The sequence below is a fragment of the Mus caroli genome, unplaced genomic scaffold (assembly GCF_978045245.1).
Source record: "Mus caroli unplaced genomic scaffold, Mus_caroli_1 scaffold_4, whole genome shotgun sequence".
NCBI classification, from domain to species: domain Eukaryota; kingdom Metazoa; phylum Chordata; class Mammalia; order Rodentia; family Muridae; genus Mus; species Mus caroli.
This window is the reverse complement of record NW_028227259.1, coordinates 68,778,297-68,795,205: the sequence shown is the minus strand read 5'-3', so window position 1 is coordinate 68,795,205 and position 16,909 is coordinate 68,778,297. Positions and strand designations below refer to the sequence as shown.

Here is a 16,909-nt window from a genome sequence, read left to right as displayed (position 1 = left end):
TATGCTATTCAAAGCAGACTCCGTAGGCTAAACTTCATAGCCACTTACCAACATAAAACCCTGAATTAGTAGGTTCCTCAGGAATGCCTGAGGAGGGGGGACTTGGCTAACAGTGCACTTATTAGAGCTATAATAAATTGGTGGTATCTAATTTTATGTCTAAATGTTATGGAATCATAGCAGGAGACACTTAAAAAATGATAGTGTATTTTTGGTGCACACCAAAGAACACACATAAAGATACCACTCATCTATAGGACACATATGTAGATACTTGATAACAAAATGTTTTTGCTAAAAAGATTGTTTCCAAATTCTAGCTGAGGTCAAGGTTGCCATAATAAATGTTGTTGAGTGAGTTATCCAATTGATTTCTGTTCTTGCAGTTGTCCAACAGCCTCAGTTACCTGCACCAACTTCCTGTCATACACACAGTCAAGATTCCTTTCTAAGCGTTATATCATTCTAAAGCTTAAATCTTGAGTGAATTCTATTAGCCATAGAAGAGAATCTTTAAGCTTTATCAGGATGTATTGGGATACAGTAATTTAGCCTCAACCCCCAACTCTTCATGCCAGAATCCCACCGCTCCCTCCCATGAATCTATCCTTAGTCACACATACAACTCTTTGCAAGCCCCTAACATGCATGATCTCACCCCTCTCTCTTCCCTTGCTCTCTCCTTCCCCTCCTTCTCCCCCCCCCCCCTTCCCCTTCCACTCCCCATCTGTCTCCTCTGCCTGGCCTCTGCATCAAATTACCTGAGTTCAAACTTTTCACCAAATGCTGGCAGCATGCTTTTAGATATGGAACTTTTCTAAGCTACACAAGTAAGTAATTAGTATCCAATGAACAAGAATGTTGCAAAGATACTTATGAAAATTACAGTCAGGCTAAAGAGAAGATTATAATTATTATGTTTATTCCTTTACAAGTATTAACAAAGTACTGTGATGAGGCGGATTTCTGAGTTCGAGGCCAGCCTGGTCTACAAAGTGAGTTCCCTGGCTGGGCTATACAGAGAAACCCTGTCTCGAAAAACCAAAAAATAAAAATAAATTTAAAAAAAAACCAAAGTACTGTGATGAGACCTGGACCTATAATGACTAAAAAGATAATTTGGGCCTCTAGTGGCATCTGCTTGTAATGACAGCTGCAGACAGGCAAACACAAGAGTGTTGCAAATTTGAAGCGGGCTTGGTTTACCTGACAAGTTTCAAACCAGCCGACACTACTTATTAATACCCTATAGTCCCCCTAGCCCCCCAAAAAGGACTCTGATCCTTAAGTGATTGGCAGCTCGGTGCCGAAAAGACAGAGAAACAGTCCCAGCACAATCTGATGGTTGCTATGAGATACATAAATAAAGAATAATCGTACTAAGAAGAAATATATTGATATCTGTCCCAAGGGGATTTCTTGAGTTAATTAGTAAAGGGCAGCAATATCCAGACCACAGAGAGGAGAAGACATGGACAGCAAGGGTTCTCCAGACACAGCCTGAGAGGAGACAGGAGAGGCACATGCACAGAGCACAGTGCCCTAGAGACCCGGAGGCGGGAAACAGCATAACACATCTACTGAGCAGAGGGTGGAGAGAGCCCCAGAGCGAAGGAACAACAAATCCCGGGTTCTTAAGGACAGGATGTTGCAATTTTTGTTGTGCAGAAAAGAGAGGGATGGTTGGACATAGAGACATAGTAACGAATTTGTTGGACAAATACACTTGTTTCCTTAGTATATAATGCAGGCATTGAGTTCCAGAAAACAATGAATGGACCAGGAAGACATACAAAATTCAGAGTCTAGCAGGAGACAAACAAACAAACAACCCTTTGAAATGTCCTAAGTACTAATAACAAACAAAGGCATATTTCATTGTGTAGTGAAATTTTATGGTGTCATAAAAAGCCCCTGCTATGGGAATCAAGAAACAGTTCCTAGGAGTTCAGTTCCAGCTAAGACAAGGGAAGAATGGAAAGGAGCCAGGAGTAACGGTGGACATGAGGGGATGTGCTGCCAATGGCTGGAGCCGAGGAAGCTGAGGACCAGAAAGTACCTACCAATTGTGGACTACATGCCTCAAAGAGGGGAGATGCAGAGCTTGAAGGAGACTCGGAGGAAAGGAAAATAAAAAAATAGGAATTTGGAGGCAGCTCAGGCGTATGTGTGTGTAATCTGACTATCTGAGCCTGGGTTAGGTTACTCCGCTCAGCATATGGATGTGTAAGTAGCTCTCTCATGGTACAGTAAGTCTCTTAGGAATATGCCCCAGAGTGCTATGTGGGTCGTAGGGCAGCTCTATTTAGCTTTTTGAGAAACCTCCACTTTGGTTTTACACTGGATGTGCCAGTTTACATTTCCACTGAGAGGCAACAGTGCTTCCTGCTTCTCCAAATCCTCTCTAGCATTTATTGTCATTTGTTTCCTTTTTAAAGGGTTGTTTTTTTTTTTTACAGATCTTTTTATTATTATTAGATATTTTCTTTATTTATCTCCTTTCAAATGCTATCCCCTTTCTTAGTTTCCCCTCCAAAAATCCCCTATCCCCACCCCCTCCCCCTGCTCCCCAACCCACCCACTCCCATTCCTGGTCCTGGCATTCCCCTATACTGGGGCATAGAGCCTTCACAGGACCTAGGACCTCTCCTCCCATTGATGATCAACTAGGCCATCCTCTGCTACATAGGCAGCTAGAGCCACAAGTCCCACCATGTGTTTTCTTTGGTTGGTGGTTTAGTTCCAAGGAGCTCTGGGGCTACTGGTTAGTTCATATTGATGTTCCTCCTATAAGGCTTCAGACCCCTTCAGCTCCTTGGGTACTTTCTCTAGCTCCTTCGTTGGGACCCTATGCTCCGTCCAATGGATAATTGTGAGCATCCACTTCTGTATTTACCAGGCACTGGCAGAGCCCCACAGGAGACAGCTATATCAGGCTCCTGTCAGCAGGCTCTTGTTGGCATCTGCCATGGTGTATGGGTTTGGTGATTGTTTATAGGATGGATCCCCAAGTGGGGCAGTCTCTGGATGGCCACTCCTTCAGTCTCTGCTCTGAACTTTGTCTCTGTAAATCCTTCCATGGGTATTTTGTTCCCCCTTCTAAGAAGGATTCTGAGGTTCTGGGCTTATATCCACTTATCAGTGAGTGCATATCATGCGTGTTCTCTTGTGATTGGGTTACCTCACTTAGGATGATATTGTCCAGATCCGTCCATTTGCCATTCATCCATTTATGAATTTCATAAATTCATTGTTTTTAATAGCTGAGTAGTACTCCATTGTGTAAATGTATCACATTTTCTGTATCCATTTCTCTGTTGTGGTACATCTGGGTTCTTTCCAGTTTTTGGCTATTATAAATAAGGCTACTGTGAACATAGTGGAGCATGTGTCCTTATTACATGTTGGAGCATCTTCTGGATATACTCCCAGGAGAGGTAATGCTGGATCCTCCGCTAGTACTATGTCCAATTTTCTGAGGAACCGCCAAACTGATTTCCAGAGTGGTTGTACCAGCTTGCAGTCCCACCAGCAATGGAGGAGTGTTCCTCTTTCTCCACATCCTCGCCAGCATCTGCTGTCACCTGAATTTTTGATCTTAGCCATTCTGACTCGTGTGAGGTAGAATCTCAGGGTTGTTTTGATTTGCATTTCCCTGATGATTAAGGATGTTGAACATTTTTTTAGGTGCTTCTCAGCCATTCGGTTTCCTCAGTTGAGAATTCTTTGTTTAGCTCTGTACCCCATTTTTAATAGGGTTGTTTGTTTTCCTGGAGTCCAACTTCTTGAGTTCTTTATATATATTGGATATTAGCCCTCTATCGGATTTAGGATTGGTAAAGATCTTTTCTCAATCTGTTGGTTGCCTTTTGGTCTTATTGACAATGTCCTTTGCCTTACAGAAGCTTTGCAGTTTTAATTAGGTCCCATTTGTTGATTCTTCTTACAGCACAAGCCATTGGTCTTCTGTTCGGGAATCTTTCCCCTGTGCCCATATCTTCGAGGCTCTTTCCCACTTTCCCCTCTATAAGTTTTGGTGTCTCTGGATTTATGTGGAGTTCCTTGATCCACTTAGACTTGAGCTTTCTACAAGGAGATAAGAATGGATCAATTCCTCGAAAAAAAAAAAAAAAGAATGGATCAATTCGCATTCTTCTACATGCTAACTGACAGTTGAGCCAGCACCATTTGTTGAAGATGCTGTCTTCTTTCCACTGGATGGTTTTAGCTCCTTTGTCAAAGATCAAGTAACCATAGGTGTGTGGGTTCATTTCTGGGTCTTCAGTTCTCTTCCATTGATCTACCTGTCTGTCACTGTACCAGTACCATGCAGTTTTTTATCACAATTGCTTTGTAGTACAGCTTGAGGTCAAAGATGGTGATTCCACTAGAGGTTCTTTTATTGTTGTGAATAGTTTTTGCTATCCTAGACTTTTTGTTATTCCAGATGAATTTGCAAATTGCCCTTTCTAATTCATTGAAGAGTTGAGTTGGAATTTTGATGAGGATTGTATTAAATCTGTAGATTTCTTTTGACAAGATAGCCATTTTGACTATATTAACCCTGCCAATCCATGAGCATGAGAGACCTTTCCATCTTCTGAGATCTTCCATTTCTTTATTCAGAGACTTTTGAAGTTCTTATCATACAGATCTTTCACTTCCTTAGTTAGAGTCACACCAATGTATTTTATATTGTTTGTGACTATTGTGAAGGGTGTTGTTTCCCTAATTTCTTTCTCAGCCTGTTTATCTTTTGTGTAGAGAAAGGCCACTGATTTGTTTGAGTTAATTTATATCCAGCTACTGCACTGAAGTTATTTAGCAGGTTTAGGAGTTCTCTGGCAAAAATTTTGGGGTCACTTATATATACTCTCATATCATCTGCAAATAGTGACATTTTGACTTCTTTCTTTCCAATTTGTATTCCTTCAGTCTTTTTTTGTTGTCTAATTGCTCTGGCTAGGACTCCAAGTACTATATTGAATAGGTAGGGAGAGAGTGGGCAGCCTTGTCTAGTCTCTGATTTTAGTGAGATTGCTTCCAGTTTCTCACCATTTAGTTTGATGTTGGCTACTGGTTTGCTGTATATTGCTTTTATAATGTTTAGGTGTGGGCCTTGAATTCCTGATCTTAAGACTTTTATCATGAAGGGGTGTTGGACTTTGTCGAATGCTTTCTCAGCATCTAATGAGATGATCATGTGGTTGTTGTCTTTGAGTTTGTTTATATAGTGGATTACGTTGATGGATTTTCATATAGTGAACCATCCTTGCATTCCTGGGATGAAACCTACTTGATCATGATGGATGATCATTTTGATGTGTTCTTGATTCGGTTTGTAAGAATGTTATTGATTATTTTTGCATCAATATTCATAAGGGAAATTGGTATGAAGTTCTCTTTCTTTGTTGGATCTTTGTGTGATTTAGGTATCAGAATAATTGTGGCTTCACAGAACGAATTGGGTAGAGTACCTTCTGTTTCTATTTTGTGGAATAGTTTGAGGAGTATTGGAATTAGGTCTTCTTTGAAAGTCTGATAGAACTCTGCACTAAACCCATCTAGTCCTGGGTTTTTATTTGTTTGTTTTGTTTTTTTTTTTTTTTGGTTGGGAGACTATTAATGACTGCTTCTATTTCTTATCCTTGGTACCTGGTATCTTCTAGAAAATTGTCCATTTTGTCTAGGTTTTCCAATTTTGTTGAGTATAGACTTTTTTATTTATTATTTTATTTATTTTACTTGGTAGCATCTTCCAGGATCTGTGACAGTTGAGGTGTTCTCTGCTCAACGGTCATTGCTGCGATCCAGGCAGGCAGGCTGCAGTGTGGTGGTCGGAGCACCGTTCGGAGGTTGTGCATCTTTCCAGATGTCTTGGGTTCCATGTTGGGGTGTTGAGGGCCGTCCTGGGGCACAAGTCAGTGGAGGCCCCTTCTACAAGATATCTGATGATGCAGCTTGGGCTCGTTTCCTGGAAAAGGTCCCCAAGACTGGCCTACTGGTGGCCACATCAGCAACAGCAGTGGTTAATAGCATCTACTGGTCTGATTATACAAGAAGTTCATTGGGGGTGATAAGCAAGCAGATTGTAGAGACAAGAAATGTAGCTGTCGGCCTGATAAAATCCTGCTCCCTTAGATACCCTGTGATTAGCCTCTGACTCCAATGTATGTGGCTTCTAAGCCAATGTCTTCCCCAGTTCCAAAATGAACAATTTCTTGATGCTTGGAGATAATCTTCTGCTGGGAAAATACAGAATCCTATACAGACGACCTGTTTCAGATTCTTCACTAGAAAGGTTAACTGGTCAAAGAGATTCCAAAGAAGGGCCAGGAAAAAGAACGTGAGGGAAAAACTCATTTTAAAGGACAGTTTAAGAGATGTTTTGGCAAATGACACACTTCGGGGGCATAATGGGTAATGAGAAAATAAGAAAAAGAGCATATCGGAGCAAAAGTAATTTGCCTGCATAGTTAGCTTAATATTTACAAATCATTTAATATGCATTACCACTTAGAATAAAGGAAAAAGTCACTGCGGCCTTTAAAACTGATCTCTGCTTTCTTAATTCAGGGAGATGCCTGTTTTCCACTTCCTATATCACAAGTTGGAAAGTCCCTCTAGGCGTGAGGCCAAGACTGTTGTAAGGCTCAGCTTACTCATTTTTTGTCCTCTCGGGGATCAGATGTCTATGTTGTTTCTTGCATAACAGCTAGAACCCTTTCCTCGTTTATTTCACACATTTTCTAAATATCCACGGTATTCTATTTTGACTGCAGAGTTACATCTTAAACTATATCACTCTGTCAACCAGGGTTTTGCACAGCTGTAACCTCAACAACTGAGAGAGCGGTTGGAGGCAAAGCAATCATGAGTTCAAGGCCAGACTCGGCTACACAACAAGTTCAAGGCTAGCCTGGGCGACAGGAGACCTTGCCTCAAAGATAAGCAAATTTCACTTTACTTACCCTGTGGACCAAATCCTGGGGAAGGAAGAACTGACCAAGGAATCCAATGGAGAGTCTAATTCATAGCGCATGGATTTGGACAGCGGTAGTAAAATTGCAAATAAATGAAGAGATTAAGCATGTGTTTTGGAATCAGAGCCATCGGACTTGAGGACTTGACACATTCGCCATCACTGAGTATAGCAGAGGGGAGGGGAGGGGCCTTAAACCAAGTATGTAGATAGATGGTAGCGCCTTCATTGTAACATGGAAGACTTGAGGTTGAACAATTGGGAAATCCTCTGACAGGAATTTAGAGCTAATAAGTTAGTCTAAGAAAAGAAACTAGCGCAACCACATGGTGGCTCACAACCACCCATAATGAGATCTGAGACCCTCTTCTGCTGCAGTGTCTGAAGACAGCTACAGTGTCCTTATGTATAATAATCAATAAATCTTTGGGCCAGAGCAAGCAGGGACTCAGCGAGCAGAGTTGACCGAAGCGAGTGGGGCTGACTGGAGCAAGCAGAGGTCCTAAAAATTCAACTCCCAACAACCATACGAAGGCTCACAACCATCTATACAGCTACAGTGTACTCACCTACATAATATAAATAAATATTTTGAAAAATATAAAAGAAAAGAAGAGAAAAGAAACGAAAAGAAAAGAAGAGAAGAGAAGAGAAGAGAAAAGAAGAAAAGAAAAGAAAAGAAAAGAAGAGAAGAGAAGAGAAAAGAAAAGAAAAGAAAAGAAAAGAAAAGAAAAGAAAAGAAAAGAAAAGAAAAGAAAAGAAAAGAAAAGAAACTAGCCACACAACTGTACCATAAACATGCAGGCACGAGGGTCAACAGGACCTTCCCAACATGGGCTAGAGAAGTGTAGTAGAAGACAGAACGTTAAAGAAAGAGGGAAGGAAACAGAAACTAAGAGAGAAGCAATAGGAAAAGGGTAAGAGCCCAGAGTCCTTCTACCTTTCCAATTCCCAATGCCGTTTCTTCCCAGGTCCTCATGGGAGCACCTCCCTTTATCAGAACAGTCTCCATTCGTGCTCAAGTTAACTGGCACTGCCTCTCGAAAGCTAAGAACCTTAGTTAAACTACTTTGGTTTTGCTTGGCATGGTAGCACTTGCTGACTGAGGCAGGAGGGTCACCTGAGCTCAGGAGTTTGAAACCAACCTCAGCAATACAGCTCCTTACCAAAAAAAAAAAAAAAAAAAAAAAAAAAAAAGGTGTAATTGTATCTTTTAAAAAGATTTAAAATTTTTTTTCATTATTTGTATGTGTGTTTGAGAAGGGGGCACTTGTGCGCATGAGTGCAACCTGGCAGAGGTCTGAAGATGACACCAGATCCTCTGAGCTATCTAAGCGTGTGCTGGGAACCAAATTCGGGTCCTCTGTAAGAGCAGTGTGTGTGCTTTTAACATTGAGCCATCTCTCCAGCCCCCCATATGCCTTCATCTTCGTACATATATTTTTTCCTACACTGCTCTGCTGTTCTCTGCAGCTCGATTATTGAATGCAGGCATTTCTTACATAGGATATTGTTGAGTTGTGTATAATAACAAATATGAATGTGACTAACTAATTTTGGATAAGGTTTGCATTTTATGAAGGTTTTTAAAGAATAGGGTCTCACTGTGTAGCCCCTGCTGGCCTGGTACATACAATTCTTCTGTCTCAGTTTCCCACGCACGTACCAGGATTACAGGCATGGACCACTAGACCTAATTTTATGTAAATCTAGGATAGGGGTGGTGGGAATATTGGTGGCAATGCAGCCAGATCCATGTTATGGTCCAAAGGGGAAAGGGGAAGGGGGACATGGGGTTCAGAAGTTCTTAATTAAGCAGTAATACCTTCTGATCTCTGGCTTCATAAGCCAGGCTTTGGCTAGTGTTGTCACCTAGTCTGCCACTAATGAGCTCACACACCGGTCTTTCTTGGAGCGCTGTGGCTTTCCTGGCTAACTCAGCTAACCTGAGCTCCCATCAGCCAGTCTGAGACTATGTTGTGATGGCCGTGAGAATCGCTTTTTTAAAGATTTATTTTTTTATTTTATGTATGCCAGTACACTGCAGCTGTCTTCAGACACACCACAAGAGGGCATCAAACCCCATTACAGATGATTGTGAGCCACCATGTAGTTGCTGGGAATTGAACACAGGACCTCTGGAAGAAAACAGTCAGTGCTCTTAACTGCTGAGCCATCTCTCCAGCCTCCATGAGAATTTCTTAATGCCCGACTGTATCTAAGAGAGACCCAGCAAAGCACAAGAAGACAAAGCCAAGGCTACCCCATAGCATGCTGCTTCATCGGTCTCTGAACCTGTTCTCTATGTGCACCTGGAAAGCAGCTGGCTCAGAACTGATATGGACAGTGAGGTGGTTTTACACAACCAAAACCAAACGACAGAAACCAGGAAAAGGAAGCGAGGTCCTTACAGGTACAAAGAGGACATACGGATAATCGCTTTCTCTTCTCCATCCCACATCTCATGGCTATGATGGACATGGACATTACTATAGTAACCGACTAATAATGTCACTATGTAAAGACCTTATGTAATAAGGTCACTTCTTAGAGCAGCAAATGAAACAGACATTCAAAACAGCAACAATTATTATTACACTATTACCTGAATCTTCTGGTCTTGGCTTTTAATAATTTAACTAAAGTGACTTACATTTTTGCTAAGTATAAAATTCGGTATACTGACAACTCTTACAGACTGTTCTTTCTACAAGACTGTTGTTGCTACACTCTGGTGCTAAAGTTCAATAGTTAATATAACCTAACAACAAATAGTATAACAGCAAAGGCTATAGCTGGGCCAGCGACATGGCTGGGTCGGTAAAGTTTGATCCTTAAATCCTATGGAGGAGAAACAGAAGCAACCTGCAGACGCACTCTGGCATACACACACACACACACACACACACACTGTAGCACAGGAGTCTCTGCACTGTCACACACACATCAGATGCACACAGTTATACTAAATAAAAAGTTCAACCTATATCTAACGGTTTATTGGAATATTATTTTGTGCCTCCAAAGCAAAAATATCAGAAAGTAGGTAGCTTATAAAGAACAGAAGTGCCGGGCCGTGGTGGCATATGACTTTAATCCCAGCACTTGGGAGGCAGAGGCAGGCTGATTTCTGAGTTCGAGGCCAGCCTGATCTACAGAGTGAGTTCCAGGACAACCAGGGCTACACAGAGAAACCTTGTCTGGAAAAACCAAAACAACAACCAAAAAATCTGCTGGGAAGTCATGCTGTAGCAGAAAGGACAAGTCTAAGAGCAGAAAAATTCATTCAGAAACTTGTGTTTTGTTTGTTTGTTTGTTTGTTTGTTTTGTAGTGTTGAGGATTGAACTCAGGACCTTGGACATGTTAGAAAAGAACATCTCTACTCAACTGTACTCCAGCAAATCCTTCAATGACTGCATTTTCTGGGGGTGCCTGTGCAAGCCTGTAATCCAAGCCTGGGAGATGGTAGCAGGAGAATCAAAAGTTCAAAGTTGTTCTCAGCCGTGTAGGCAGTTCTGAGCTCATCGGGGGCTACATGAGAACTCACTTCAAAGGGGGAAAGAATGGGGACAGGAAGATGGCTGAGTAGGTAGACTGCATATTGTACGGACATGAGGACCTAAGTTCAAACACCCAACACCCACGTAAAAAAGCCAGATGCAGCATCCCTTGCCTGTAATTCTAATGCTCAGCAAGCAGAGGCAGGAGGATTGCTGGGGCTGGCTGGCCCAACAACCACTTTCACCAAATCAGCTCCAGGATCAGTGAGATACCCTGTGACTTAAGTAGGGAACAGAATCATCGGAAACTTACTGCTAACCGTCACAGGTATTGCACCCGTCTACACACACACACACACACACACACACACACACACACACACACACACACGCACACGTGCACAAAGCCCTCATGATTAAAGCACCCCTCATTAGGCTCTACATCCCAACACTGCCACATGAGAATTAAATTTTCAACATCTGAATTCTGGGGACACCTTCAAGATATCACACCTAGCGCCATTAACACACAGTAACGTTTATCATGCACTGACCACTTATTATATGTCCAATTCTAACTTCACTAGTAATCTGTTATCTTTCCTAACGGCCCTTTGACATAAGCACTTAGCCACATTGCAGTCTCCTGTTGATATTTAGGATAAAGAAGAAACTAAAACACATTAGTTTGTTCTTAACTAAACAGATTTTTTTTTCAATTAGGCAGAACAGTGAATTATTGGATAGTGTTAGAATTTCTCATTTGTTACATGTTAGATTTTTTTTAAAGGCTGCCAATTAAGAAGACAATAGTAGCTATTTCAAATTAGATTTAGCTTATACATATACTAAAACTATAAGACATTTGTAACGATTTCCCACATGTTCATACCTTGGATCATGCAATTCAAAATCTTACAATAATTTGATTTAAAGTTAGATATTTAAACTATCCGTGTCTGTTTGCAAAGGAACTCAAAACACTTATATTTTTCCATAAATTTTGAGACATAGGTATCTATAAACTATATTACATAAATATTTCATAAATCAAAATGCTGATGTTGGTTTCACAGGAATGTTCTTTTTTTACCCGTTTAGAAGGTTCTCGACTTCTTGAACTTCTGGTATGGTCTCTTCATTCTCGGAAAGGACACGGGGCTGAAATTTTCTGTCTTGGAAGTCATACAGCATCACAATGATAAGACTGTTCAACTCACTTGCCTACCGAAGGGAAACAACACACATGAAGAAAGCTGAAGCAACACTACCCAAGGGCTTGAGGTGCGACTCGGGAGAGTGCTTGCCTAGGATGAATGGAGCCTTGGGATTGACCTCCCAAGTGTGAGAGTGAATATGGATGGTAGAAATATTTTATCCTGTTATTTTTCATAACAGAATAAGAACATGATCGTTTTTACACCATAGGGTTAGAGTTAGAAATAGAGGAGGGGGCTGGTGAGATGGCTCAGTGGGTAAGAGCACCCGACTGCTCTTCCGAAGGTCCAGAGTTCAAATCCCAGCAACCACATGGTGGCTCACAACCATCCGCAACGAGATCTGGCGCCCTCTTCTGGAATGTCTGAAGACAGCTACAGTGTACTTACATATAATAAATAAATAAATCTTTAAAAAAAAAAAAAATAGAGGAGGTCTTCAAAAGAAAAAATATCTAGTTTGAGAGGAAAACCTCAAAAAAAGACAATTTGAGGTATTAGGAGTCACAATGATAGAGCCAGGGTCCAAATGCAAGTCTTAGAAGTAGAAAATAACGTATATTTAAAGAAGTCGCAACGTCATGCAAACTATTATTTAGATCTGAGGGAGTTTGCGTACTTTCTCAACATAATGAGGCCAATTAATTCTAAAAGTTGTTTACTTACGATTGTGGTACTCGAGAAGATATAGCTATCTATTAATATACTTTCCAAAATATCTTGATCTGAAAGACAAGGGAAAAGCCTGCTACCCAAAATATCAAATCTGAGAAGAAAGACTTTAAATTATATACACTTTCTAAGTAATGCTGTAAAATTATTTTCATATCTAATATACACCTCATAATTGTATAAACTGCTAATGAATCATAATTGTAACACAAGATGAAACAGTTATAATCTTTTTGAATCCTGCATTTTTACGGTTCAGGTCCTACATAGATTCAAAGCACTACCTGAATAAGTAAGGTCGTCATAGAGGACTTCTAACCTTTAATTTATGACCTCTGAAAGACATTAAAGAAGATATAACTAATAATATTAAACAATAGGGGGGGCTGGAAAGGTGGCTGGGCAGTTAAGAGCACTGGCTGCTCTTCCAGAGGATGCGGGTTTGATTCCCAGGACACAAATTGTGGCTCAGAATTAGCTCTAACTCCATTTCCAAGGGAATTTGGTGCCCTCTTCTGGCCTCCAATAGCATTACATACGCAACCATGTACATAAAAATATTTGAAATGTTAAATGATCTTTCTCTTTTCAGTTTTAAGTATTGCTGACATGTTATATAAATTATCAAGTATTAATATTTTGTTCTGGGTTTTGGTTCTGCTTATGAGAGAGGTTGGTTTATCTGAACATCCTTGCTGGTGTTACTTATCAAGGTTTTTGCTAGCCTTGTGATGGGAAGTGTTTCTCTTCCTCTATTCTTTTGCACTTCTTTTATTAGGCATAATTTTAACTTAAGTATCTGGCACTAATCAAGGCATAGATGAAATATTTAATCTAAGACCTAAATGACAGGAGTTGCCACTTAAGGTTTTGCATAAGGACAGTAGTCCAAACAGCAAAAGACAGAGAAACGACGCCATAGGTGCTGCATGGAAACTGGTAAACATATTTCTGACCCTCCCCCTAGGTTTGTGAGTATTTTATGATACACTTAAACTATAAACATCATGTATGAGCCGGGCGTGGTGGCGCATGCCTTTAATCCCAGCACTTGGGAGGCAGAGGCAGGCGGATTTCTGAGTTCGAGGCCAGCCTGGTCTACAAGTGAGTTCCAGGACAGCCAGGGCTATACAGAGAAACCCTGTCTCGAAAAACCAAAAAAAAAAAAAAAAACCATCATGTATGTTTTAGTACGGCAAACAGGAAGTAAGCCCTAGCTTTAATCCATTCACCATTCATGAGAAACAAACTTAGTGATATTGTAGACACTGGATTTCAATCTTTATTTGGAAAATGAGAAAACCAAAGAAGACAAATTTTAAAGTGAAGACTATAATTCTCATAGGAAATCTTTGCGGGGGGGGGGGGGCGCTGGAGAGATGGCTCAGTGGTTAAGAGCCCTGACTGCTCTTCCAAAAGGTCCTGAGTTCAAATCCCAGCAACCACATGGTGGCTCACAACCATCTGTCATGAGATCTGAAGCCCTCTTCTGGTCTGAAGACAGCTACCGTGTACTTAGATATAATAATAAATAAATCTTTAAAAAAATCTTTTGGGAAACATTATACATATTTAAGCCACCAGCTTTGGAGACAAAGTAATATTCTCATTTCATTTATAAGGGAAAATAATCGCAGTTTTTGTCACAGAAACTATAATTTCTATCAATGCAACAGACTTGTGCCGTGGAAGGTGTGTGTCTCGGGGCCGAGTGCAGGAAAGCCGTGCACGATGTTGCCAGTGTTACACTTGTTCTTCAGGGCTCTGCAGAAACAACCACCTCTGGCAGCCTTCCGTATCGTGCAGGAAGCACTAACTTTATCTAAAGTTATATAGCATTCTTACTCTGAAATATCAATTTAAATAACAGCTATACTTTATTCGATGTATTCTATGTTTTGGGCAGGTGAAGGAAACCTGACACCCATATAGATAAAAATAAAAATAAATAAATCTACAAAGATACACACACACACACACACACACTTTGACAGCTCTGCTCAGAGTAGAAATATCTGGTTATGTCCTATCTACAGTTATCGTTACACTTGGGAGTTGGCAGTTAACTACCATGAAGGAGCTCTGGAGATTTGAGTCTAGCACTTTGGAGGCAAATTAGAAAGGAGAATCCTACTTACACTTGGCACTCCAAATTAAAGCTATGGCTAAGAATTGAATAATCCTGATCGGGTTGACTTAGTTGAGGTATTTACTGTTTAAAGACTATGCTTTTCTTCTTCTGTCTCTCTGCTGTCTCCCTTGGCGCTGTCACACCTCGTGAACATAAAATACAAGGTGCAAGCACACACACAGAAGCTTGGTGGAGCTACATAGAGGGAGAGGGGATGAGGAAAGGGTAGCTTCCCACTCTTCCCATTAATGGATTTGTTCCCTGGTTTCTTTGCTGTTTGTTCTTTTCTTTTTCTTTTTGAGAAGGGCCTGGCTCTATAGCCCATCCTGGCTTGGAACTCCAAATCCTCAAGGCTCAGCAGCTGGGATTACAGGCCTATACAACCATGTCGGCTCCTGTTCATTTTAACGACCCCACTATACCATATCTAAGGGCAAATGCAGTCGAATTCTCTAGTTCCCCTTAGGACGCCTTCATTTTTAGACTGTTGTGATTAACCAAAGATACACACATGTTTGAGGAGCTAGGCTGCATTCTGCATTCCATTAATTCCCACCCCCACCCTCCACCGTACCCCCACCCCCCCACCCCCGTCTCCTGAAACAGAATCTCACTCTGTGGCCCAGGTTGACCTTGTACTACGCATAAGCCACCGTGCCTGGCTTTGCCATTTTCTTTTAGAGCTAGCTGCTCTTCAGGACGGCTATTACTCACATTTCAGGGTACTGAAAGCCAGCTCATAGGACAAGCGCTGAAAAGATTCATCCTCGGAGCGGGAGGAGGAGGGCTGCAGGGGTTCACTTCCGTAATTTATTATGACTTTGTCTGGCGACCTTTGGATCCGAATACCCTGAAAAATGTTCGCTGCCGTAACGTACACGGAGTCTGGGTAGCTGGGTTTTTCTAGGACGAAGGTTGAAGAGTTTGTTTTGACGACTACATCCCCCGACATCTCCAGGGAAGCGAGTTGGGAGATCTCCTCCATGTTTTCTTGGTCAAAAAGGTCCCTTTCACTCGTTGGGTCCAGCATGTTTGCCCCTGATGTCAATAACTCAAGCTTCAAGTTCAAATCAGGTGGTCCAGGGAGATCACTATCCTTGTAGTCTTAAGCATCGTCTCTGAGAAAAGAGAAGGTTATCTTGGTAAATCTCTGTTTCTACAGCACCTCTCTTAATGATCTCTCTCTCTCTCTCTCTCTCTCTCTCTCTCTCTGTTTTGTTTTTCAAGACAGGGTTTCTCTGTGTAGCCCTGGCTGTCCTGGAACTCACTCTGTAGCCCAGGCTGGCCTTGAACTCAGAAATCTGCCTGCCTCTGCCTCCTAAGTGCTTGGATTAAAGGCATGCATCACCACCTCCCGGCATGATGTCCCCTTTTTTGTGACCTTAGAGACATGGCATGTACTAGCCATGTACATCGGAACATCCCATACTTCCAACTGCAACGAAAACGTGCACGGGGTGGGGCTGGGGGAGACAGCTCACCACCACAACCACCAGCACCACCTCCACCAGCAGCACCCTTTGTCACAGCCCATTAAGGACAGACCCACTAGAGGTCCCCCTAGCATCCCGACATCCCAGGGAGTAAAGGTCCTGTCACCTTCTCCGCGAATCCGCCCTTCTCTGGGGTTGGGATGTTTTCCGGGGCTCTGGGGCTGAAGACGCGGCAGCCTCTGCACTTGGGGCGATGGAGGAGGTAACAGGCCCTCGGGAGCCCCGGGAAGCCGCGGCCCGCGGAGGCCGTTTGGTTTAAGTGCAGCCACACCACCCGCCGGGTTCGGCCGGGGGAAAGCGCTCGGCGCCCGCGCCAGCTACGTCCAGGGTCCCTGAGGGAGACGCTGCCTCCTCGGGGCTCGCCCTCGCGCTCAGGGGACACTGCTCAGGCCGAGCTCTCGGCTCTCTCCGGGTCCCTGAAAGAAAGCGGAGCTCTGGGTCCCTGAGGGGACACTTCTCGTGACCGTGACCGTCCCGGAGCTCGTGAGGCAGCCCTAGTGGGTATGGCAGCAAGGAGCAAGGAGCTGGGTCCACACTGGACCCTGGATGCGGAAATCGGGTCCCTCAGGGTGCCCGGATCTCCATGGCAACGGAAGGGGGCGGGGGAAGGGCTCTGCGCCAGGCTTTCCCAGTGGGATCTGGTAGGGGTGACTCTTCACCAGTTTCTTGTGGACAGTTGGCAGCCGTTCAGTCCCTCTTGGAAGCTCAGGCCAGGGTTCCTGAGCATTCTGGCTTGGTCTCCTTCTTTAAACACTTAGAGATATTTTGAAGTAGGTGAAGTAGTTCGGGCGGTTTAACTCTCAGGCACCTGAAGCCGGTTAAAATGCAGATGGCTGGACCCATCATCAGGGATTCTGAGACTCAAAAATTCATGAGACTCAAAAATTCGCTTTTCTTTTCTTTTCTTTTCTTT

General features: G+C 42.5%; 1 protein-coding gene across 2 annotated transcripts in view; it reads right to left on the bottom strand.

Moving 5' to 3' along the window:
* Positions 1-16,536, bottom strand: part of Nsun7 (NOP2/Sun RNA methyltransferase family member 7) — a 39,277-nt gene extending 22,741 nt beyond the window's left edge. For both annotated transcript variants that reach the window (XM_021163690.3, XM_021163689.3), the window contains exons 1-4: positions 16,103-16,536; positions 15,218-15,621; positions 12,367-12,425; positions 11,577-11,707 (exon numbers count right to left, since the gene is read on the bottom strand). In XM_021163690.3, the coding sequence (XP_021019349.1) occupies positions 11,577-11,707; positions 12,367-12,425; positions 15,218-15,533 (506 nt within the window). In that variant the 5' untranslated portion in view covers positions 15,534-15,621; positions 16,103-16,536. The remainder of the gene's footprint in view (positions 1-11,576; positions 11,708-12,366; positions 12,426-15,217; positions 15,622-16,102) is intronic.
* Positions 16,537-16,909: the final 373 nt, after the last annotated feature.